Source organism: Micropterus salmoides, unplaced genomic scaffold (assembly GCF_014851395.1).
Source record: "Micropterus salmoides isolate LMB-PRFRI ecotype aquatic unplaced genomic scaffold, ASM1485139v1 Ms_hic_scaffold_10, whole genome shotgun sequence".
NCBI classification, from domain to species: Eukaryota; Metazoa; Chordata; class Actinopteri; order Centrarchiformes; family Centrarchidae; genus Micropterus; species Micropterus salmoides.
In genome coordinates, this window is record NW_024040041.1 from 26,445,680 (window position 1) to 26,471,171 (window position 25,492).

Consider the following 25,492-nt stretch of genomic DNA (forward strand, 5'->3'; position numbering starts at 1 on the left):
ATTCACTGCTGCTTGGCTAACAGATGACTAATAATGTGCAGTAATATTCTTTCAAGTGTCAATAGTGACCATCACAACCTGACACTTCTCACTGATTACTCTATAGGCACTGTCATGCAAATGCTGTTAGCTGCTGCAGCTCCCTCCACCACTCTATCCTTTCTCCCTATACTGCAGATTTTGGCATTGTTGATTCAACTAAGATTTGATGTTCATGCACGTTTTTGTTAAGGGGGGATTAGTTGCTCCCAGCAGAGTCCTTGTTGCTGGTCGGATTCTTTGAGTGCTCCTTCAAAGAGTTTTTTCTGCCAAATTGGCATGCGACTATCGGTCTGAACACAGGCTTAGATTTGCAAGGGTGCTCTTTCTACATGCTTGCGCAGAGGAGTAGAGAAAGGGCAAGGTTGGATATGCATGATCAGAGTGAGTAAAATTACACTGAATCTATATACTCCATATACACAGAGCAATCTGTAAAGAAGATTGACAAATGAAAGGTTGAAGACTGCACTTACCACATCCTCTCCATGACTCTCTTCCTCATCCTCTCTGCTCAGTAAATCCAGTAGTCTGTCTTTAACCACCTGCAGATTGGGAAATAAGTCAAAGAGACTTCAAATTCAGTCTGTTATAGAAGACCTCCATTAGCTCTCCGGTAATTACAGACTGTACAGGAACATTTGGCGTCAAAGTAAAAAAAGTAATCTGGTGGAAAATGTGGCAACACGCTACACCATCACAATCATTTCTGCATGAACTGCTTTCTTATCCTCATTACTCCATCATGGCCATTAAAATGTGTTTCCAGATCCAAACCTTGTGCAGCTGAAAGCAGCATGAGAAGCTCTAAAGAGGGTTGCGCACAATAGCGCAAAGTTAATGGAAACGTACCATCACACAATCCTTTATCTCCGCCAGCTAAGTAAGTCTAGTTCCTATCTGCTTTTTGTACAAGTGACATTGTTTCTGTTGTCAGCTTTCATGGTCAGTGTTCTCGCTGTTTACTGAAAAAACCAAAAGCTATCAAAGTTAATTGCACCAACAAAAATTGTGAAACTGTAATTAGTTGTATAGTATGTAGCAAAGGCGAAGAATTAAGTAGGTACAATAGGGACACGTCCCAACCAATATCCAGCAACTACTGAATTGTCCCTTTCAGCGACTTTATTTCCAAAAAAGTGATTAGCGACAGATCTAGGGAGTTATTCAGAACATCAGGGGGAAAGTGCTCAGAGTAATCTCAGTCAGTGGCTCTCCCTCTCTTCCTGCACCATGCAGGCAGGAGTGAGAGTGAGTTACTATGGTTAAGTGACAATCTGGGTCTCTGTCGCTTTTAAACTTCACAGCAACACAAGAGGGGAACAAGGTTGGGTGGTAGATGAGCAGCAGACTTTGTAGTAATGACATGAAAAATCCACCGTTGGTCCCTACCAATGTTCAGACCAAACCTACAACCTTGTATGTGAGAATAAAAGTGTGAAAACCTTTCAAAGGCAACTTTGGACTGACCTCATAAGCATAGTCAAACAGCTCTAGGATGGTGAGGATGCTGGCTCCAATGAACAGACCCATCTGACCACCAATATCACCTGCAGAAGTTACACAAAAAGACAGAAACAACAAGTCAGTCTGTTAAAGTTGTATGACATGACATCTCAAATAATTGTGGTCAGTTGTCTAACCAGTGTTCTGAATCAGTGTGCAAGATATAGTAAACTGCAGATAAATTGGTTAAACTGATAATTAATGGGATTTTGAACATTGCTTCCTCGTTGGCCTGTGGTTAGCACAGGCACAGTGAAACTCTCCATGGTGTCCTGATATATGAAAACAACAAACTCTTGAAATGTCACAGTGCCTCCACTTCATCCTTTACTTTCAGATATCACAACAGCTCGTTAGAGTTCTGCAAAGGCCCAAACCCAGCCCCTACCAATGTCCTGACCTCAAAACCTGACTCATTTGAACCCTACTGGTAATGCCCAAACAAGAATCAAGTCAATATTTCTGCTTTATTTGACCAATGCAATGCCTTGGCTATACTTTTGCTTTTTCCCTCTTCTGTGGGCATTTTGTAGAAAGAGGGAGATTTCTTAATTGAATACATTTGAAAATAAATAAAACAAAATCCGTCCCAAGCCCTAAGCTTTCAGCAACAAAACCAACGTTAAACCTAACACTTTGTTTGCACCTGTCAAGTTTGAGTCAGTACAACTCGATTGAGTATCATGTCTTACTTAATCACATACAATATCTCAGTTGACCTGGATTCCAGATTCCCATTCCCAGAGTCGCATTAGGCTATTTTTATTCAGCTTGTCTCAGATAACTGGTCAATGTTAAAACAAGTGACAGCAACACACAAAAATTAGTAACTTCAATGACCTCTTTATAATCAGTTAAAGATTGTGGAGAGGGTAATTGCTGCTCTGTTCATTTACTGAACCCCAACAACTCCAAAGTTGTAAAAATGTGCTTACTGCCACTTTAAATCACAACATTTCAGTGACAAGTCATTTTGCTGATGACTTGTCACATTCCCTATAATAGCATTATCAGTAAAGTTGTTGATCATCCAATCAGGCATCTTTTAATTATCTTATTTAAATCTGCTGCCATGAGTCAGGGTTTCCCATAAATCATGTCATAATTTCAAAAGTAGCATTTGGTTGTGGCTAACGCAGACTGGATCCAGGTTTGGAAAATGAGATTAACATTGATTAAAACCTACCCAGCAAGCCTGCCACCTCGTAAGCTTTCTTTTGCTCGATGGTCTCGTAGTTCAAAGCCTCAAAGAACACGTCCAACACCAAGATGTTGTCTCTGCAAAAAGCAAAACAGGGTACTTGTCTTAATGAATCCCACATCAGGTGATAACTTGGCATGCAGCACAATCAGCAACAGTCCATCCATTTCTTGCAGAGCTGAGCAAACAGGGAAACACAATCACTGTGTGGGAGGAGAACACGCTGGCTGCATAACTAGACAGAGATTCCAGCTTTTTAAATCATTAATTTAAAGGACTATAGGAAACAATAACCACTGAGCCTTTTTGCTGCCTAGATTGTTTCCTATAGTCCTTTAAATTAATGATTGAGTGTCTCTGTAGTGAGTTTTCCCCTTTATGTGTTTCCACTGGATGCTGGATGCTTTCCTCTGCATCAGGTAAATTGGAGACTAAAATGTGCGTTGGTATAAATGTGTCTGTATAAATGTCTGCCGTAGTGTGTTAACAATGAATGCATTTGGTAAAAATCCCTCAAAAATAATCAGCTACACTCATTGTGCCTCATTCACAAATGACCTTTTCCTTTTTCTTTTTTGTCTTTGCCAAAACAAAATCGGAAAAAATAAGCAAACTACATCTGATTCATGAAATGTGCTCGCCAATGATTTGTTTTTAATCCACATGCAATGTTCTTAAGCCTAAGTAATCATTAGCATGAGGGATTGCAGGAAGTGAATATTTTCTGGTAGTTTCCCTCCATCAGTTAGTTTTTTTTGGTGGTATTTCATGGCTTACAACACATGACAAAACATATTAAGAATTGTTGTGTTATCACTTTGTGGTCATTTCTACCTACTATCATTTAGGAAAAATGAAAACATTGACTAATCTCAAAAACATATTAATTAAATTCATAGGCATAGTTCAGAAATGCTGTAATGTTTCAATTTATAATACATTCATTCAAAGTTATTTTTATGTTAATTCTATGCTATTGGAATTTTATTTCCTAACAGTACAAGCAGTCCCACAGTATCTTTAGCCGAATAACAATGTTAATAAGAGCTAATATATCTACAGGTCACAGTTGCAAAGTTCTGTGACCAGTAAATATATACAGTATGCTTCACTTGCATTGCCTGCTGGTGGTCAGAACAGAGCAAACAACATGAGAAGAAGCTCTGGCTACTTACGTGATGTACTTCTCTGACTTGTTGAACTTCTTCTGCAGGTAGCGGGCCGAGGTCTTGCTGGGGATTTTTACCATGGACAGCTCTTTGTTGTAGCGGGTCATGTTACACGGTGTCCTGCACATGCAGTTACTGCTCTCCACGGCAGACAGTTTAGCTTCATGGAACGCAATGTGGGAGGATGGGTTGAGGATGATGAACACAAGGGGAAAATGGTCTTTTAGATACAAAGTGAAACTTTCCTGACATACTACCAGACATAGTGAGACATCCAGTTTAAATGCAGAAAATACTCAGAGTTTTTACCAAATTTTGGGCATGAAGTTCCTGTTGTGGTTATGAATACTCTGCTGACAATGTTAAAGTCTGACTAAGGCATTCAGCCTGGATTAATAATAAAATTAGTGCTGGGCAATGATTAAAATTTTAATCGCGATTAATCACATTGTTATGCGCAAAACTGAATATTGAATTCTAAAGTAGTGTATTGCACAGTTTTAATTTAAATGTACTCCTACTGTATATACACAAAAGTGCAATAACATGTGGTTTGCAAACACTTCAACAAATAAGGTGCTTTTTACCAGCAGTATTCCCTTTACACAGTAGCAATAAAATATTTCTTGTAAATCTCAACTTAAACATTAATGTAATCAAATCACATATAAAACCAAAGCTATTTAACACTGCCAGGGCATCACCTTTTATAGCTTGTTGGAACAAGTTAGAGTCCAGAGCCACGAACATAACATCATTACTGTTTACTAAATAGGACATCAACAGGAGGGAATTCACATGGCAGATCATTCCCGCAAAACCAGATGAAGGTCTATCGGGTAAAGTTGTGTAACGTTAGCCTATAATTTTAACTTAAGTTAAATAGGCCACAGCTGTGTAGTGCAGAGAAGCCGTTGCCATGGTTACTATCCATAGAGCGCCTGCCGTTTACTTGCGGAGCGTTTGTCTGGTGTTGTTCACCTGAGCAAAGAGCAACCCCACGGGGCCAAGAGCCTATGTTGCGATTTTAAGGACGTTCCTAAGACCAGCAGTGTGTAGCTATTAAGGCGTTAATTAATGTGTTAACTCGATAATAACACGTTAACGTGCCCAGCCCTAAATAAAATGCAATAAAAATGGCAGGAGGAGAGTCACCTGCACAAATCAAATAAGGTATTATTCTAATACCTTATGAGAAAACTGTTGATAAAAAAAACATGTTAATGTTATTAAAAGTATAAAATATGAAAAAAGATCAAATTTGATCAGCAGGTATAAAGTAAAAACATCCTGAGACTATATTTTAAAACAGTGGAATTAGAGAAAATGATTTACAATATGTTAAGGTCACTATAAGGCTTTTAACACATTTTAATTTCTATAAAAATTATAAAATAGTCATTTTTGTCCATTAATAGGAAATTATGAAAAATTGAATTTCAATATCTTATTAATTTTTTAAGTTTCAAGTTTTTCAAGCAAAATGCAGAGTGTTCACTGATTCCAGCTTCTCAAAGATGAAGATTTGATTTTAATATATCATGGGTCTGTACTGTTAATGGGACAAAACAAGATATTTGAAGACATCACCTTAGAATCTGGGAAAGTGCACCAAGCATTTTATACAATTTTCTGACATTTTGTAGACTAAATAACCATTCAATTTATTAGAAAAACAATCAAACCTTGTAGTATTTTTAACGTTAAGTAATTTAAAGACCTCCAAAATTTGCTGAAGCACCCATAAAAATGGTCTAAAATCGCCCCTGTTACAAATCTAAAATAGCATTATGTTAAGTTGTTGCAATAGTTGCGATAACCTGCACAGCTAATTACTTTTAATAAGCCACATCTTTGTAGTGTCAGCTATATGTTGATGCTCTTTCACTGTTGATAAACCTTAAAGCTTGTGCTCAAACTAAAGTAGAAGTCAGAAGCTTCTGCAACTTTGTGCATCTAAAATGCATCTAGCAACTCTTTTCTTATACTGACTGAAAACAGAGGTCGCATACACCTATAATACCTACAAACACAGGCATACGAATAACACACACAATTGCACACACGTCCCCATTTATACAGCGTCTTGAGTCGTGGGGCTGTTTACTCTGTTAAAGCCCTAACGACAGTATAAGTCAATGTCATTGTCAAAGTCACAGAGGAGAGAATGTAAAGCACCAAACACAAACACACCCTCGAGCAGCAACTGTGAAACAGCCTTTACCCTGGCAGAGACAAAGTCTGATGCAGAAATGCCACGCTATTCACGACTCTGCTTTGGTAGTTTGACTTAAAGAAAAAAACTAAAATGCACTGGATGATTTCATGTTAAGCCCACAGCCTCCTACATAACACCAACTCTCTCGCGGTGATGGTAATGTTAAGTGACACAAGCTTTTCAAATATAGCTCCATCAAAAGCTTCTCCGACACCAAGGCTGCTCACACTCCTCACAAATCACTTTCTTAAGCTGAAGTCTGAATTTCTAAAATTGCAAAGTTTGAATAGATCTCATTTAATTTCATCAGAGATTACAGAGTCCTCTCTATCTACCTAAAACTTCTTTCTTTGAACTTAAAACTCTTCTTCGGATTTTAAACCTCTGAATGGAATGGGAAGGAGAAGTTAATATTATCAGGCTTACTTCTCACAGTGGCAGCCTGTGGCAGACCCGCAGATCACAGAGCACGAGGCAGCTATCCCCCATGGTGCACTAATAGCCAGCAAGGCCACACAGTCACGTAATTGCAAGAGGAAATTCAATATGGCTTCTCAGTGGTCTCTTATTTTTATTCAAATGAGACGTTATTGGATACAAGGGAGCAAGGCCTCGTGCTTTCAAATGATTGATTTCTTTCTCTATGCCTCTCACCTTTGTCCACAACCCTCTCACACACATTTAAATCTAAAAGACTAAATCTTTTTGATAACTTCTTTCTAAATTATAATGCATAACTAGCTGTTAATAACAACTGATATAATATCTTTCTGACATCTGATATACTGGTAACCACTTATTGAGGACAGTTTTGGCAGGTTGAATGTTCAGTTTGGCAGCTGTAACAAAATAATTGTGTTTTCTGCTTCGGTGTGTAATTACAAGCCGTCTCCGTTTCCTCAAAAGCACACGGCTTGATGAGCAAGTTGTTCACAGACAACAGATGCAGCTTTCTCCTGTCAAAAAAATATATTTTCAGGGCCGTATCCAAAACTTGAGTGACACAGTTATAGAGAGAGAAAAACCCAATCAAACTTTGCTGTGTGAAATCTTCTCTGGTGGGTAGAGCAAACTGGCACTGAGTTTAAAATGAAAATTCATTTGCATTCAATGATCCAAGCTGAGTGTGTGTGTGTGTGTGTGTGTGTGTGTGTTGGGATTGTGAAAGCCTTACTGTTCCAAAATGAAGCCAATTACAGGAAAGAGAGAGGAAAAGAGCTGTCTGGAATAAGCACCAAAGCCTTCCTGCTGAATCACACAGTGCAACGTGTGGTTCTGAGTGCATGCTAATGACACATTGGTGATTTACAGTAAATACTCTTGATGCTGATTGCCTGGAAGTTTTGTTGCCCATGGCTATGTTTTTTGGTACCTTTCTGGCTTTCCAGAAATAATTGTCCTCGTGTGGAAGGATAGAAAGTCTCTTGTAATGTGGCTGTAACTCCGACTGGCCAACAGTTGATGCATTACCATTAGTCTGCTTTTCAATGAGCTTATTAATATGTATTATTTGTGTTTTTACTGACTATGGGCTTTTATTTATTAAAAAAACCTGATTATATTAGAATTAATATGGCTAACAGTGGCTTAACTTAATCATATCAAGTAGGCTTTAATTTTTTAATGAAGTTACGAAATGATAGGTACGCCCAAATTACAAAAAAATCGCACCTCATACAATCTAGCCAAACAGACAGTTCATAAGGTTTCTGCCTGCAGCCCAATACAACAGAGGTTAATGGAATTTATTTTGTATTAGCGATCTTCACGAGTCCACCATTTTTGTTTGGAAATGGACCGGTGAAAAACCTAATGTGCAAAAACACATTTTCAAAAAAAGAGAACTAACCCTAAGGGGAACAGTGGACAGTTAGAGCTGATAGGGTCCGCTTGACACATTGACACACAGACCCTAGATCTGTAAAACAGTCCTTGTTACTCTAGATATACCACAGAACACATCGTCAACAGTTTTTCTCTACAGACTTTTTGTCTGGAAGAAAAGCCCTTACAGTGAAAGCTTTGGTGCCTTTGTGGAAAAACACATTGTTGGTAAATTTGTTAATATGTAATTTTTAAATGCATTGCTGTGATATAGGCTCCAGCCTTTCTTGTGCTCCTTAACATAGTTTGAAAAAACATCTCTTTAAACATCTCTTTATAATCCTGCTGCTTTAGAAGCACTTTCCAAGGAATTTTATTTAGATCAAATCACAAAGAAAACGTAATCTGACTTTCATGAGTCTTTCTCGAGTGTGCGGCTATGGCAAAAAGTAAAATATTACACTGAGACATTAGGGCAGTTTCATAAAAAGTAAAAACAAAGTAAAACCGATCAATATCTTAAAACAACGAGACCTGCCGACATTTAATAAAACTGACAAAGTTAATATAAAATCTTGAACTTGAACGGATGGATGAAGGCTGCCAAAAACCTCTTACCTGGCTGTATAATTTCACTCAATGCAGGAAATATGACCCATTATCTATCTGACTATCCGTCCATTAAATTGAACTCTAATACTGCAGTCCCTGTCTGCTCTTGATGAGCCCTTCATACACGAGGAGAAATATTGAGATGAATCTCATTCTCTTGATAAATCAAAAAGTTAAGTAGTGACACATTCACTTTCCACCATATATAATATACTCAGAGTGCTGTAGCCTAATTAGCACACCAGTTATCGGCCTTCAGAAGCTACGTGAGTTATTCCTTGACTGTGCAATTTCCTTTTTTAATGAGGACTAAGACGGACAGTATGACATCGACTATCATCAAATCTTGAATTTTCTTTTCCTACTACAGTGGTTTGGCATTCAAGATGATATACTGTAGCTGCTCTTCAGTTGAGTCGTCTCAAGCTTAAAAATCTGTCCGGTGTTGCTCATCTTTAAAGCATGTTTAGCATTAAAGCTCTGTATCAACAGGAAAAACATTAATCCTAATCCTTGCCGAGGCAAATAACGATATGTAAACCATAAAAAACAGTATGTGTGTGTCATTGTGACTTATGTTCATGAGAGTTGTGTGTTTATGCAGACTTACCAAGGGCAGGCTCAGCACAGTCTTTGTACTGCTCAGGTGTGCAGTAAGAAGCATCACCTAGGAAAAGTGAATGAAACACAGGGATTCAGTCAATGGCAGTGTTAATACATTAAGTTCTTGGAAAACTCTTTAGGTACAAACACAATTAGGTTAATCAAGAAACAGTATGTAAGATGCAGTGCCTTTTCTTGTGCCAGATATATAATCCCAGGGCTTTTTTTAATGCCAACCCCTAATCCATTATTTTCATGTCATATCAATATGAGCCTTCTCAATGCAGTTTAATCGCGCATTAAAATACTGCAACATTGCTAAAAACTTTGGATAAACACACGGTCAATACACCACCAAAGGTGTGGTGGTGCTTACCAGGCATGTGCACCATCCTGCAGTTGCAGTTCTCGACGATGTAGCGAGTTTCACAGTCAATCCTGCAGGCAGTTACACTGTAGACCTGGAAAAAGCCCGACTCCAGAGCCTTTGACTCGCACTCTCCCCACGGGGGAGGCAGATAGGTCAGCTACAGGTGAGAAAGGAGATGTGGGATTAGTCAGGAGATAGTTTCTGTCAAACGCACACACTAGGATTCCTGCAGTGTTCACTGAACGAAATTTAAGATCTTTGTAATACCACATAGAATGTAATTTAACACCTTTTTCATCATCATACCTGTCAAAGAATGACAGAAAACCAATAGAGAACAATAGGGCTTACAATTATCTATTAAGTACATGACTTTATTGACATTTATATCACCTTGATTTCAGTCCTTCCCAGCTTTACAGTGTATAACAATAATACCTATTAATATAATCATTAATTAACGTGATCTGGACCCAAGTAAGCGGCAGAAAATTGATGGATGGATAAAGCAATGAAACAATAATTAATTTTAAAGTTTTTGCTAAAATTGACACATGCCCATTATGGATAAGTGATTTTCCTAGTTACTGTGGCTAGCAGCAGTCCTTACTATAGGTCTGATGGTGCTGACTGAAACTCTACAAAATAGGATTAAACAGCCTGCTGAAACACAAAATTATGGACCCTGTACATAGGCATTCTCTATGGCCTCTCCTTGCATCCAGAGCTATTCATTCTAGTATCTTTTAGAGGGTGGGAATCACCAGAGGCCCCACGATACGATATTATCACGATACTTATGTCACGATATGATATTATTGCGATTTTAAACATATTGCAGTTTATTGCAATATTTTATCTTTTTACCCATCTTCAAATTGTGTCCCCAAAGGAAAATTCTTTTTCTAGTGGACTGAAAAAGCAATTTTATTAGTGCCAAAAAACAAACTTCTCATGTACAATTTATATAATAAAAGATCGATACTTGACGTTCGTGTTACGATACGATATTGCTTTGCAAAATATCGCGATACTATGCTGTATCGATTTTTTCCCCCACCCCTAGTATCTTTGTGGGCCCTCCTCACATGAGGGCCTGTATAGTCAGTCCCCCTTTCCACCCAAAGTCCTACGCCCCTGGCTGCATGTACAATCCCCTGTCCCACCATTCTCACCTATAGTTTATAGAAGGGCTGCATGATATGGTAAAAAACGCATATTGTGATCGTTTTGACAAACATTATGATCTGCTAAATTATTTTTGATCAATAGGAATGATCATTTTCATATCACAATTTTCATTTTCACAGAAAAAACTATTGCACTACAGCGCTTCATTATAATACAGTTTCTGTGATTTGCATATTGCACTTGGCCTTATTGCAATTTCAATAATGTTTCAATTCATTATGTAGCCCTATTTTATAGATGTATAACATCTCCCAGCCTGTCATCACATGAAAAAGTTAGAACCAATGTTACTGCATACAGCAAGCAAGACAAGGACTTTTAAACTTTCAGACTTTTCAATCATGCACACACAAATGTACAGAGAAAATCCATGTATTAAGTCCAAAATGTGGACAGATCCTGACAGCAGCTCTCCAAAACCCGTCTCTTATTCCTTGAAACCCAGCCAGTATAGAGAAGCAGAAGAGCCTCACAACAAACCAAGCAGTGAGTAAAACAATTCAACAGATAGCCAGACTCTGTCGGAGAAATCCCACAACACCCAGTGACGGGAGCACAAAAACTCCAAATGTTCTCCTCCTGTTCCTGTGGCTCTGAAGACTGGGATAGCAGATGAGGAACGAGGGATACCGGGCCGAGCAGTGCGGAGACCCATCTGCTCCACAACACAGGCAGCGCGCTCTAGCTGTGCACTCGGTTTCCATCACCCACCACCCTCCGTTCCCCAGTTCCCTTCCATGTCATCACAATGCATCCCAAGTGGGGCCGCTTTCTCTGCCAAAAGAGCAGTTTTTTTTGGATGAGGCAAAACACAACATCCTGCCAGGTGAAATTTGGCCACAGTTTGATTGTTAGTACTGACAAAATTTGAAACCCTGCCCCTCCTATCAGGCGATGTTGTGTCACTGCTTCTAGGGAGTTTGATGCTTTAGGTCTGCAGATACATTCACTCCACCGACACTTAGGACAATAAATTCAAACGCAATCCAAACAGCAATCTAGCATGCTGAATATTTCAACGTTCAAAAGCCTCTAGCCATTTCTGGGCAGGGCAATGATGTCTCCTGTGGTAATTAAACATGTCCTCTTTGATGCCAGCAGCAAGTGCAAGCAATGAATACCGACATCTCGCTATTAATTTTATTAAGGGGCTTATGAAAGGTGCTTCTCTGCAATCCTTAACCTTTAAAATCACCTTCACACCTCAGCTAATCTTCACTTCTGGCCTAATTAGAGTCAGCTGAGGTTAATTTGAGATCTGATTATTTCTCTGTAATCAGATAATCCAAGGTGCTCAATATCACTTTTCATTGTGTTGAGACCTGCTGACCTGATTATGGTCTATCTAATAAGAGCTGAGGCCTGTGCCCCACTCACTGTGTTATCAATCAGTGTTCCATTCCCCTGTTATACCAGAGCAATGCTTTAATTAGGCTTTACTTACTTTACTTTACTTTACATTAATTTGGTCAGCAAGGGACATTGTTAAAAAAGTTGGATTTGAGAACACGGTGGGTTTTAATGAGGTCACTGTTTTAGAGCTGAAAAGGCAACTGCAGAGTGCTGGTTTGAGCTGAACATCAAATTGGTGTACAGAAGTACGGAAGTCAAATTTCTCCAAAAAGCGCCCTCTGCTGTTTTTCTCTCTTTCTTTTGGCAGCAGAGAGCAAAACTGAGATACAAAGACTCTGAGGATGAATCAAGAGGCAGCAAAGGAATAATGATATAATGGAGATTTTCTTTTCCTTAGAGAGAATGACTTTCTCAACCAAGGGGTCACCATGCCCTTTCAGCTCCAGTCAAAAGCCATTTCTATGTCTGAAGAGCTTACATTTAAAATTGCCTGTCTGCATCTGAGGACTCATCCAGCTCTTATTATAGGCTGTATACTTTGTGCCTTTAGCTCACTTGATTGAGCAGCTTTGATCTAGACCCAATATTATTAGCCAAAATGAGTTCATTTAAACCCTTTGTCAAAGTCATTTTCACAGGCAGACTGATTGGTATCCATTATAAAGATCCACTAATCACCATTTTTTTTTTAACATGCTCCACAAGGCCCCATCCCAAATCTTCGCCCTAGATCCTCTACCCAATCATCATTATCGGGATTGTTTTTGGACATACTTGAAAGTGCCCTCCGGGTTTCCACAGAAGAAAAAGCTTGAAGAGACAGGTGGGAACTACTCACAGCGGGAGAGTTTTTCTGATTGACTGATACAAAGCACAGTTCTGCATTAATTAGCTGGAGCTAAATTTTTTTGTGTTTCCCACTGTGCGCGTTTGTGGAGAAGGGTAGTGTTTTCACAGCAGGTAGGCAGAGGAGGGCCTGTCTTCATTCTGCTAGTCAGAACTGGGCTGATGGATGAGCAGAGACAGAAACCCTGGAGGCTCATTACCCAGGAGGCCTAACCATCTCTGGATAGATCTCCTCTTCCCCTTCCTGCCTACCGCTGAGGTGACTCTGTATTGCAGCACCATGCTGAGCTGTGCTGTAGTGAGGCGAGGCTTCAACTGATATTTGCTGAAGAAAAGTTTCTAAAATTCAAGATGAACTACTTTGTTATCTACTTTGTTATGCTATTTCATTCACTCTCCTTAAGTACATTAGCAGGCTCTTGAGAAACCAGGTTAATTAGAAAAAATGTGTTTACATGTGCTATTAACCTGGAAACTGTCCCTAAAGTCCCTAATCTGTAACCTATTGCTTTATTATTATTATCTTATTATTATCCCACATCTTTGCAAACATTTTATAGCGACTTTCAGCTCATTGCTTTGTCTTTTCAGTAGATACACAAAGTTAGCAACTAGCTGGTGAACATAGCTGAGCATTTAATGGCTAAAGACCCAGATATTTGGTGGAATATTGGACTCACTTGCTAAGTGGCCAGACATGCAACACCAAAGTAATTCAAATGTCGCTCCATATCTGCTAGATGAGTAAATAGTGAACTGTTTGCTAACGTGTTCCCCATATTAGTTTAAAAGGTTTTAATACGTTTTGTTTTCATAGCTTGTTTCTGCTGCTCTCAAGTGGTCAAAAAATCCACAATCGCAGTTTCACATACGTGTAAATACTCATGGACATACAGCGGTTGCCAAAGGAAATGTATTCATAAGCCAGAGACAGAACCCATTTTAAAATTAAATGTGCAATGAATTTATCTGGCCAGAAATGTGTATGCTCAACTGATGAGCCAGACAGTACATTTTCAAAAGAGGAACTTGGAGGCAGAAAAAGAGAAACCGACAAAAGAAACCTAAATGGAGGCAAAAACATTGACAATGAAAGGCAGAACTCATAACCTTGGTAAAATGTATTCCTGATTGAAACGGTTGAGAGGAGGAATCACAATATAAAGACATTCAGTGTAGAAACACTCACTGAAGCTGTGAAGCCAGCAGGATGGAAAAGAGAAGATGGGAGTTGTGAAGTAGGAGCATCTGGTGACAAAGAGGTTATTTACCTCAAATAGCTTCAAATATATATATATACACACATATACATATATACAGTATATGTGAGACCTACCGTCTTTAATGATCATATTATGCTTATTTTCAGGTTAATAATTTCATTTACGGGTTGTACAAGAATAGGTTTACATGGTTTCATGGTCGTACTGCACAACCTCTTTTCACTCCTTTTCTTTCCCGTGTGTTGAACGCTCCGTTTTAGCTATGGAGTGATGCATCTCACTACTTTGTCACAGTACTTTGTAAAGGACTACTAGCCGACCAGAAGCAGAGTAGGGCGGGTCCTGAAAAGCCAGTAAACAAGGCTTCGGTTCAGCTTTGCGTGTTCCTGAACCAGCTTAGAAACAGACTGGAGCAAGAGTTTCAGAGAGGTAAGTTATTAATTTGTAACTGTACTGTCTGAACATCACAGTAACAACTTGTTCCCGCACGGCCTGCCTGGAGGGCAAGACACTTTCGCTTAGGGGTGCTGCACAGCAGAAATGCACGCATGACACAACTGTGTGTGGGCACACACTTACAGACTTTCCTTCAACACAGAGTGGTTACAAGCATGGTTGTATGAGGTCCCCCAGATCCGGACCTCCGTTATTATATGTATTTATGTAATTATAAATTAAATAATTCAAATAAAAACCATTGATAACACGATGAACTTAAATGAAGGCCATGTGGGCGCAGCTGATTTAACGGTCGCTACCCTCATTTCAACTTGAAAAACACTTCCACGCTTGGGGAAACACATGAAAACCTTGTGCCTACAATAACTAAGGGCACCACTGTTTGCGGGCAGAGTTTCGGACGATATGTTTTTTAAAAAGGGTGAATCGTCGTGAGAGACGTGCGCATTTACACACAGGGCACAGCAGCATTTAAATCTCCCGACACGCAGACAGGATCAGTCAGAATCTAACGTTAATTAATATTTTGTGTTCTTCTCCACATCCAAAAGGTCTCACACACAGTCCAGGTTCATACAGTGAAACTGTTTGGAGTTCAGCAGCCCTCCTCCTGATCAATACTGAGCTCCATTGGTGCATCTAAATTTTTTCAGAAGCTAAAAGTTGAATTCTATTTCCTCTGCAGAGTTTCCTCTGTCTGTCCTGTCTCCACGCATCACACCAACCTAGCTCCTATAATCGTGACAAAACAGTGCTGCTGACATCAAATCTTTAGGCTATAATCAACGAGCATCCTCTGAATTCAGCACTGAGCTGCTTTATTTTATGTTGTCATATAGCAACAATGCAAAGTAATTTGCTGTGTTCGTCCCTGTCAAGAGGGGGTGCTGCAGCACCCTCCGCACCCTCCTTCCTCTACGCTTGCTGGAGGGTATCTAACGTTTGGAAGGGAGAGTGGGGGTGAGGGGAGGCAGCAGGTGGACATCTTGTCACTGTGTGTGCGCTGCAGCTCAGTGTGTTTTTCCACTGGTGCTTTTGAGGGCGTACCTGACTAGCCGCTTGGCGAGCATTTTTACATGTGTTCTGGATTTAGATTCAAATTCAGATTCATTCTTTATTGTCCTCAGTGGAGGAAATTTGTTTTCACAGTCTGTACAAAGAGCATCTTCAACATGAATTCTACACACAAACTATGGTAGTTGCTCTGCAAGCAGTGGCAGTATTAATGAGGGCCTGCAGGTAGGGAGTGGGAAGACTTATTATTTTGGAGGAAGTGTTACTGATTTTAAGAAACTTATTCCTATTGGTTGAAGAGACCATGATGAAGTAGCACAGTACAAAAGGATGGGTTCAATGATTCTACGGTACAGGAGAAGCAGTAGGTGTGGTTTGACAGAGAGTCCTCAGTTTTCGTATGACAAAAAGTCTTTGTTGACAGCGTCTGTGGATGTCTGTGATGTGGTGATCAAAACTCAGTTTATTGTCCATAGTGATGCCAAGGTACCTGATGCTGTCAACAATTTCTACTGGCTGGCTATTTATGGAGATGGGGCAGTGAGGGGTGGAAAGTTTATGGCGTGTGTCCAGGATGAGTTCCTTTGTCTTGGTGACGGAGGAGGTGACTGTCTTTACACCACTGGGTGCAATGGATTGTTGATATGCTGTAACTGATTCTGGGTTAGAGAGGTGGGCGAGTATGGCTGTGTCATCAGAGTATTGGAAGTATTTTGTAATGGGAGAGGGGCTAAGGCAGTCATTGTTGTAGGACACAGCCTTGGGGGGCTTCGGTGTTGACAGTAATGGTGGTGGATGTGGTGCTTCCCATCCTCACTGCCTGTGAAATTATGAATCCAGAAATTATGGATCCAGCGAATGAGGAGAGGTGGCACATGGAGGTGGTGAAGTTGAGCTTTTTCACTTTGCAAACCCATTACACGCACAAAAAAGATATATAACTCAATAAAGGAGAGGGAAAATCCAAAAAACATAATATGACCTCTTTAATATCGATCTATCTTGTATGACAAAGCTTTATTATGATTGAGTGGGGCTCAGATCCAGTGAAGCACCTCTGTACCAGCAAGGTCAAAGCCACTGACAGGGGGGGGAGTTATCATTTGTCAGTCAACAATCACCAAGAGACCACAGAGGCCAGTCAAGTGTCCAGAAAGTACTGAGACACACATGCCTTGACAAACGCATCAACTTACACACATGCATGCACACAAACCCATAATGCCATAGAGGTTTTCTTTATTTTTATCGCTGTACGATAAGCTGAACATGTGGATTAGAAGTGAAATACAGTAAAAGGAAGACAAATGATAAAAAAAGCTATTAAGTGTGTATCAGCGGAAGTCAGGGACACATACCCTCTGCTCCTGCGTGGCTACAAAAGTCTGAAAGCCGGGGGCCACACCAAAGCCCAGCTCGTGAACGAACGGGGGCTCCGCCTGGCTGTGGATCTGCACCCGCACACCTGCCTCAAACGCTGTATCCTCTGGAAAGGAAGACAGATGGAAAGATCCAGTTAGCTGATTAATTCAGTCAATAAACAAACAGAAATGTGCAAAAAAGGAAAAGAAATTACATATCTTTGGCTTTTTGACTGGTTCAGTTAAACTGCTCAGGGAATAGAGGAGCAATATAAAGCTCAACAGATGCTGCTGCAGAGAGACAAAAACTGAATTTCCCTGCCTTTCAGTGAATGGATATGGTGCTTTTGACTCAAAGCCTCAGGCTTTTAAGATAGTCTTTATTATAACACACTCTCTGAGATGTGCCGTCCCATTTGTCTTGACATCAAACACAGGTAGTCAAGAAGGCTTGGTGCTGACTCCATAGATGAAAGGGCCTTTATCCTGCCATTCAGAGCACTCATATGTGCACACACACACACACTAATGGACAAGGACGAAAAGAGCCATAACATTTATAGGAAAAGAGAGAGCGGTCTTTGTAGAAATCGATAAAGTTCTCTCTTCATGTCCTCACAATCAGTGCTGCGCTCTTGGACATTCAATCAAGGCTCACACCTGCCAGCCCATCAGCTGGACACCTCGAGGTGCTCTGCAGCCAAGTCATCGGAGCCTTCCAGCATAGCAAGCCTCACAAATTGACAGACAACACACACACACACACACACAGCAGTATCATACAAGAATACACTCATCAATCAAACATCTGCAGAGACTGATATGGCGACAGCTTGGATGCATTCACACTTTTTTTGGCTGCAGGTTTCAGAGACCAGAATTCTGAAACAGTACAGTAAGTTTATGTGTTTGTGTAGATTTGTGTGTGTCAAAGAGTATGAAAGAAACTGTGGCAGTTTGAGAGAGATAATGAGAGTCTATTTTTATGTGTCTATCAGAAATAGAGAAGTGAGTGCAGCAATGTGGATGCTGCCTTTGAGTATGTGCACATCTGAACGTGTGTAAGTGTGTGTGTGTAAAACATGATGACAGATAGCTGACTCTGTGTTCATGTGTGTGGTGGGAGTTAAACCATTTTTGTGTCCTATACTGTGCAGTGTCCTTTCCGTCCTGTAAAATATAGTATCATGTCCTGTGTAATGAAGGTCTTATAGTTGTGTATGGCTGACAGGTTTTATGTCCTTTACGTCTCGTCCTACACTGTCCAGCTCTGTGACCTGTCCTTTTTAAATGTGTTCGCTGTACCACTGAGAAGCTATTAACTTTCAGTGCATTTAGCACAAACAAAACTTGATTGAATTGGCATCATTTACAGTACATTCAGGGAAAAGCAAATGCAGCACACCATTTTTCCAAGGCAGTTTACTATATATTATATATTATATAAGCAAAAGTATGTGGAACCCTTAACATTTTACTCTTACTATAATATGACGGCAGCAACAGCTCAGCTTCCACTCTTCTGGTTTCAGGCTTTCAACCAGACCTATGGACCCGGTCTGCAGAAATTTGCAGGCCAGTGATGTTGGGCAATGAGGCCTGGCTTGCAGTTGGTGTTTCAGTTCATCTCAAAGGTGTTCACATATTTTTGGATATATAGTTTTATCTAGTCCTCTGAGGCCAAGTTAGATTACATGTGACTGAAGGTTTTCAGACACAATTCAGGTCATAAACCAGCATAAACCTGCAAATTTGATCTTACATAGTCTTAACAAAGTTAAAAACTAGACAAAACCGGGTTTAGTCATTTCAGCAAACCATGAAAGTCTGCCTTAGACCAAAAGTTCGTAAAAGTTTATGGATGTGGATTTGCCATTTGACCATAATTTGTCATATATTTTAGTTGCTGGTGTTAATGTGGAATGTAAAAAGAGAAAAACATAGTATTTAACTACTGTACATGTCTCAATAATAGTTGCTGGACTAAGCCCCCCCCCCCCCTTAGGAGCCATAGCATAGCTATTCCTTAAACAATTAGCAACTGTTGATCAAAAATGATCAAAAACACATAAAAGAGCCATACTGTTGCATTGGCTGTCACATTCCTTCACTACAGCGAACAAAAACAAAGAACAGCGTCCCTGAGCTTGCACATTGACACCGGCCCAACATGAAAATATAGGCAACTAACTACATTAGCTGTTCATTGTGATAAAGCAGTCTGTCTCTCAGTGCAACCATGTGGCTCTTTAGTGTTTTTTAATCGTATTTCTACGATAATGGAGTTTTATAGCAAAGAGGTATAAGCTCTCAGTCTGTGGGGCATATACATTAAATTAGTAGAGTATATTCATTGTTTTGTTTGTTGTTGTCAAGTAATGTGTTGATAATAATAAATCATGTAATAATAATATTATCAACAACTTTTTCCTGTCTAGGCCTACTGTCAACTGACTCTTGCTGCTCCGTGTTTGACATTTGTTAACTAAAAGGATGTTGTAAACACAAAAATGCAAATATATTGGATGGATACACATTTGAGTTGATCTTGTTGCTGTGTTTATAGCTGTTCTGCACACTTGAAAGTGGGCCAAAGAGCCGGCTGTCGTAGAGAGGGGGCGAGACACGATCATGTAGCATGACTACTTTTGATCTAATAAATTTATGAGAATTAATACCAAATTATTAATTTTAATATTCAGAAAATATTAATTCACAAAGCTTCTCGTTTCGCGGGGCACCACCCGAGATTCCGTTCGCCCAGGGTCTTGGGATTCCCTGGGTATGGCTACTAGTGATCAGTTAGTTAACAATCGCTCAATTATCTTAAATCAGTCAGTCAGTCTCATATCGAAGGGGTAAATTCTCGTGGCAGGGACTTGGAGACAGGCAATACACACACAATTCCTTTGATTACATTGAAATTTATTAACTAACTAAGGTGACTATAAAAATGCGGTTACATATACCTCAAAGAAATAAACAATGGCTAAACAATAAGAATATGGGATTCTATTGTGGGGAGCATTCGATTCACACGGGCAGCAAATGAACACAAGCTATGAGTTTTAAGGACTAAAGATAACAGACTATTGGATATCACTGACCACAAAATGCAGGGTTTTGGTCTTACTGCATGTCGTTTCTCCCAGCCGGGTTGTTGGTAGATGGCCTCACACTGGCGGAGTTCCGTGCGTTCTCAGTTAGGACAGCTTAAAGCCGTCGCTTTCTCTGAAAGGGAATAGCTCCGGAGGTCCGTCTTTTGTCGGCTTATTGAATCCTGGCTCGGGTCAGAGGTTTGGTCGTCCTTTGTTACTGCTGGCGGGACCACGTTGTTGGCCCGGGCGTCTGGGATCAGTGTTAGCTCGACGAATAAAGCTTAAAAAGAACAGACAAAAGCAGCAACCCACGCTGTCTCGCTGCTTTTGTCTGTTGGGTCGTGGTTCCCAGAGGGCAGTCTTTTCTTTAACTTTAACTTTTTTTACTGTTACGTCTAATCTAAAATCTATTTGCGCGTATTGTAATCAAATATCTTCCCACAATCAAACCTTAATTGTCAAATGGGTATACCGTTCTTAGTTTTAAGCATTTGATAAAAGGGAAAACAATTGTTAGTTAAACCAAATTTATTTGATATAAAATGCACAAATCCACACTGTTTGTACACTACAATCATGTTCAGACAATCTTTCCTTGAATGTAGTTCTGTAAAGAACTAATAAAGAGAGCTTGAGAGATAAGTTTACACCCTGCTTACTTTCTCTCCTGGACAAACGCTGTGTGAAGTGGGCATGAATGTCAAATTGTCGGTTTTAGAGAGTTACAGAAAACGTAGGACACAACACGCACCATTCAGACATCAGAAAGGTGGTGGGGTAGGGAGAGACGCTGTTTGACCATCCAACAAGCGATTCAATTGGAGCACACTGACCCTTTCAGACATTTTACTACTGGTTTCGACCATGGCGGCTCGTTATTTAATTTCTGTTATTTCTGTTTGTTTGTGTCTGTTCAGCTCAACCACATTTTGGATTGGGTCTAATAATCATTGAGTCTTGTTCAGTAACAAATATTTATTTTAATTATTGATAAATCTGACTATTTTTAAGAATAATCATGTAATCTTTTGGTCCAAAAAATGTCAGTAAATAGCACCAACCAACCCCAGCCATACTTTACGCCTTAGTCTGCCCTTTATCCATTCATGTTTTGTTCATCAAACACTTTTGCTCAAATTACACTCTCACTGTCTGTATGCTCCTGGGTCTACTCACAAACAATACCCAACACCAACTATCCATCATGCTTTTCTAAAGCCCAATGTGAGGTCTTCAAATGCTTAGTTTTGTCTGACAATATGTCCAGAACCCAGATAAATTCAGTGTATTATCACATCAGAAATAGAAAAGCAGCAAATCCTTACAACTGAAGCTTGACCTGTCTAATGTATGACATGTCTGCTTGAAACATGACTCCATCGTCCATCTACCAATTGTTTCAGCTCTAATTCTCATCCAAATTTACTGCATTACACCAGCTTGTTTTACTCGAATCAGATGACCAAATAGATGCTCAAACATCAAACATGTTGTGTCCAGAGCAATCAATGATGATACAAACATAGAGAACACTGAACAAACGGATCATATGGATATATGAATATTATATAGATGTAATAAGACAATAATCCCTTACTGTGGAAATGAGATGTTTGTATTTGCACAATGCATCTGTCTGTCTGAAGAAACAATGAGAAGTGTTTGTGCGAGTGTGCGAGAGTTACAGATCAGAGCAAACAGGGCTCACTGTGCTGAGCACATTTGTGCTCGAGTCACTTCAGCTCTCCATATCAAAAGATGATCAAGAGGATCATGGATAACGATGTTTGTTATATCTGGCTTCAGCAGATAGGTTTGTAGTTACTATGTATTTCATCACATCTATCACACTCATTTGACTTCAAATGACTCAAAGTAAGAGAGGCGGACTAAATTAGGATGCTACCGGCTGATACAATCATAACTTAGATCCTACTGCTTTGTATGACAGTGAATGAATTCAGATGGTGTTCTGATTTCACCTCCATTCTCCTTCAGCATTTGAAGTGATTTTCGGTGAGGGAAAACATGAGAGGAAGAAGAGAGGATCAACATTGGATGATCCAAGTAGGTATGTGTATGCAAGCATGTTGATGCATGCATGTTTAAAATAAGATACAAAATGCAATTGGCAATTCTTCCTTGTTGTTGTAGGGTGTTAGAGTTAATCTACAGGCATGTTTATGAAGACACTTCTGTGCCTTCCCATTCACCTACCTGCCATAAGAAGAACAACTACAGACATGTTTGTCGGTAACACCACTCCCCCTCCTCTTCCTCTACGGCTCTCCAATTTGTGCAATTTCTGCCACATTCAGGACCATGACATGTCAGACTTGGTCTATATTGTGTGTTTAATGTGAGAGTGTGAGTGTTGAATGCATGCAGGTGGAGTCAGCTGTTCACAAGCTGAAGCACAAATTCATGCCTAAGTGAATGTAACGAATGTGTCCTTAATAAGTGTTTATGTGAATACGAACATAATTAAACACCAACTTACATACTGTATTACACATAACTGACTGATAGTTTTCTTTACTCCTTTTTTGCCACACTAGCGAAGCGAACAAATGCCAGTTTGTTCGTCAGTCCACCACTTTAATCTGGATTGAAATATTTCTGCAACTATTGAACCAATTGCAATACAATTTTGTACGGTCCCCAGATTATAAATCCAACTGATTTTGGTGATCCCAAACTATCCCCCACCATGAGATTGCCATATTTGTTTTTTAGTGAAATGTGTTGACAACTACTGGGTGGATTGCCATTACATTTGGTGCATGGTGCCCAGAGGAGAAATCCTTTTTTATGCAGCGCCGTCATCAGGTCAAAGCTATAATTTGTCCATGAGTTCCACAATTGTCACATAAATGTTCAAATCTTTAATGTTTTCTGAGCCTTGTCATCCGTATGTGGATCCTTCAATACTCAACATTTTTAGTTCATACATTGTCCTACTTTAAAGTTGAGAAATTGTCTTCAAACCTAGGCACATCTTTGATGTAAAAATATACACCAATCTCAGCTTAATTCACAAACTGAGGCTACAAAGAGAAACTGCCGCATCATGCAAAGCTATAATGTTGTATTTATCCTGTTTGCACAACATGTCATTATTCTAATTTTGCTGTTGAGTGCTACTAATCTACTTTGTGCAGCCATAGAGACAAGTCACAATTTACAACAAAACTGGAAATGGAAGAAAACATATTCTAAACAGCAGCAAATGAGCACTGCATCTAGCGTGTCACTTGTGATAGTGTAGCTAAAGTTCACCAAAACCAGCATGAATTAATGATATCATCATTCTGGATATTGCTTAAATATTAAATAGTTAACTCTTGCTGCCATTTGGCCTCACCAGTGTAGGAACCTGTAGGGTGCACTAAAAGAAGAACAGCTTTCATGTTACCAAGAAGCAAAAGAAATAGTTTGCTTCACACAGATACAGAGGGACATCACGATGACCCAACACCACAAAGGGAATTGACACAAGGAGGAAAGATAAAAGGATCAAGGACTTTCCACTTCCACTTTTCACTCGGTTTAACCTGTTGTTGAACGAACATCCTCCTGCTCCTTTCAGGCGCTTCTCAGAGTGCTTTTATCCACCGTTTTCATTTAATAACAGCAGACACAAAGAGCGCAGATGCACGGCAAGATTTTAGAACTGCACTCAAATGTTTGTCGGGCTTTACTTGCCTGTTTGCCACATAAAATGGGAACTAAGATCTGAGATGATGGATTGCACATTGACGGTAAACAGAAATAGGAAGGAGACATATAGTTCAGACTTGTGATAAGGTACATTTTCAGAGAGGAGATTAAACAGAGTTTAACAGCACTATAATTATTTGTATTTCTTTCATATTCTGCATCACTCCATCAATGCTGCTGTTAAAAATAGGCATAGTAGATGAACACAATGTAACTGGTTGCTTGGGAACTCAGGTTTAGTTTCCTGTACACGAACAGATCTAAGACAAAACTGTGACCAAAACTCATACACTGTGATGTGTATGATTAAAAAAGAAGTTAGTCTCTGATATGAGAAGAAATGAAACTTGAATGTCATCACAGTTTCACAGGCTTCAAGGATTTTTCTCCATACTGCAAACATTTGTAGCGCTGCCGCTGAAGGGAAACATGTGGTGGGTACTGAGTGTGTAAACAGACTACTTTGATCAAGACCGCTTGACGAATCTCACATCGGAGAGGCCTGCCTGACGCGGAAACTTCAGATAACCTTTCAAAGAAAGGTCAATGTGTAGTAGGACTACGTGTAGTTGAACTTAATTATTCAAACTCCCCAATAATTAAAGATTTGTGTGCCAAGTTCACAGATGCAAACATTTTTATTACATAACTGTTTGTCAGTGTGCATGTGCTGGGAGCAACTGTTTAAATTAATTTTAAGTTGTTATTCTAAGTATTTCTGAAATTAGCAATCACAAACAAAACAAGCTTGTGTTTGGGATCAAAGAGACGGCAACATTTTCACAGTCATGCAGCAGGCGTCTGTGGAACCATTGGAGCCAGCAATTCTCAGTATAATAAAAACTGGAAAGGAAAAAACATAACGTGGGAAAACAAGAGTCAGATTTAGAATCCTTATCACATGATTTTGGTTTGATTACAGCCACACTGTAGATGGCAATAACAGACGGACACATCCAATCCATATATTATCTCCATCACTTGAGTAGAAAAATGGGTATCCAGGCAACAGACCATATGTTTTTTTTCCCACCACTGTAACTTAAATCCATCTGGTCCATTTTTCACATTATTTTTTTAATGTCCATCATGATAAAGTGAGGAGGAGTATCATGGCTACCCTGCAGCTCCCTGGAAAGAGCGGTGTGCTAATAGAACCCCAGAGACTGACTGCTGGTCTGTCGATGATGGACAATAAGAAAAGGCACGGTGAGGGGAGAAGGAGAAGGTGTCGGGATTGATGGAAAAAAGGTAATTGGTGGGAGGAGACCTGGCTCAGCTGAGGATACACTGCGCTCCCTGCTGAGGCTGACTCAGCTCATCTGGGCTAATTAAACCACACAGGGATAAACAAGGGCACTGGAAACTGGAGCCTGCTGGGAGACAAAACTCTGCATGCTGTCAGGGTGGTGGCTGGAGTACAGCCTGTTCAAACAGAAATAAAATCAAGGGGAGTCCAGGACATGGGCCTGAGGGACCTGCGCTCCATAGAAGAACATGCGGAGGATTGATAGGATGCTGACTTTTTGATGATGGAGCTTCTTAAAGTTGTGCCTAGAGTAAATAATGTCCATCTGCTTGGCTGCTCGTAGCTTGGCTAGCTGCTCTGGGAACTCCCTTGTCTGCCCTTCCACTGGTTCAGACGTGAGCTGGCCATTCAATGAGCTTTACTGTGTAACCAGGTA

At 39.9% G+C, this 25,492-nt stretch overlaps 1 protein-coding gene across 3 annotated transcripts in view; it reads right to left on the reverse strand.

The window, feature by feature from the left end:
* asic2 (acid-sensing (proton-gated) ion channel 2) overlaps positions 1–25,492 on the reverse strand; it is a 403,584-nt gene that overhangs the window by 3,500 nt on the left and 374,592 nt on the right. For all 3 annotated transcript variants that reach the window (XM_038705436.1, XM_038705446.1, XM_038705428.1), the window contains 7 exons: positions 16,987–17,114; positions 9,549–9,699; positions 9,180–9,236; positions 3,922–4,075; positions 2,732–2,823; positions 1,510–1,589; positions 516–584 (listed from right to left, as the gene is read on the reverse strand). In XM_038705436.1, coding sequence (XP_038561364.1) covers positions 516–584; positions 1,510–1,589; positions 2,732–2,823; positions 3,922–4,075; positions 9,180–9,236; positions 9,549–9,699; positions 16,987–17,114 — 731 coding nt within the window. The remainder of the gene's footprint in view (positions 1–515; positions 585–1,509; positions 1,590–2,731; positions 2,824–3,921; positions 4,076–9,179; positions 9,237–9,548; positions 9,700–16,986; positions 17,115–25,492) is intronic.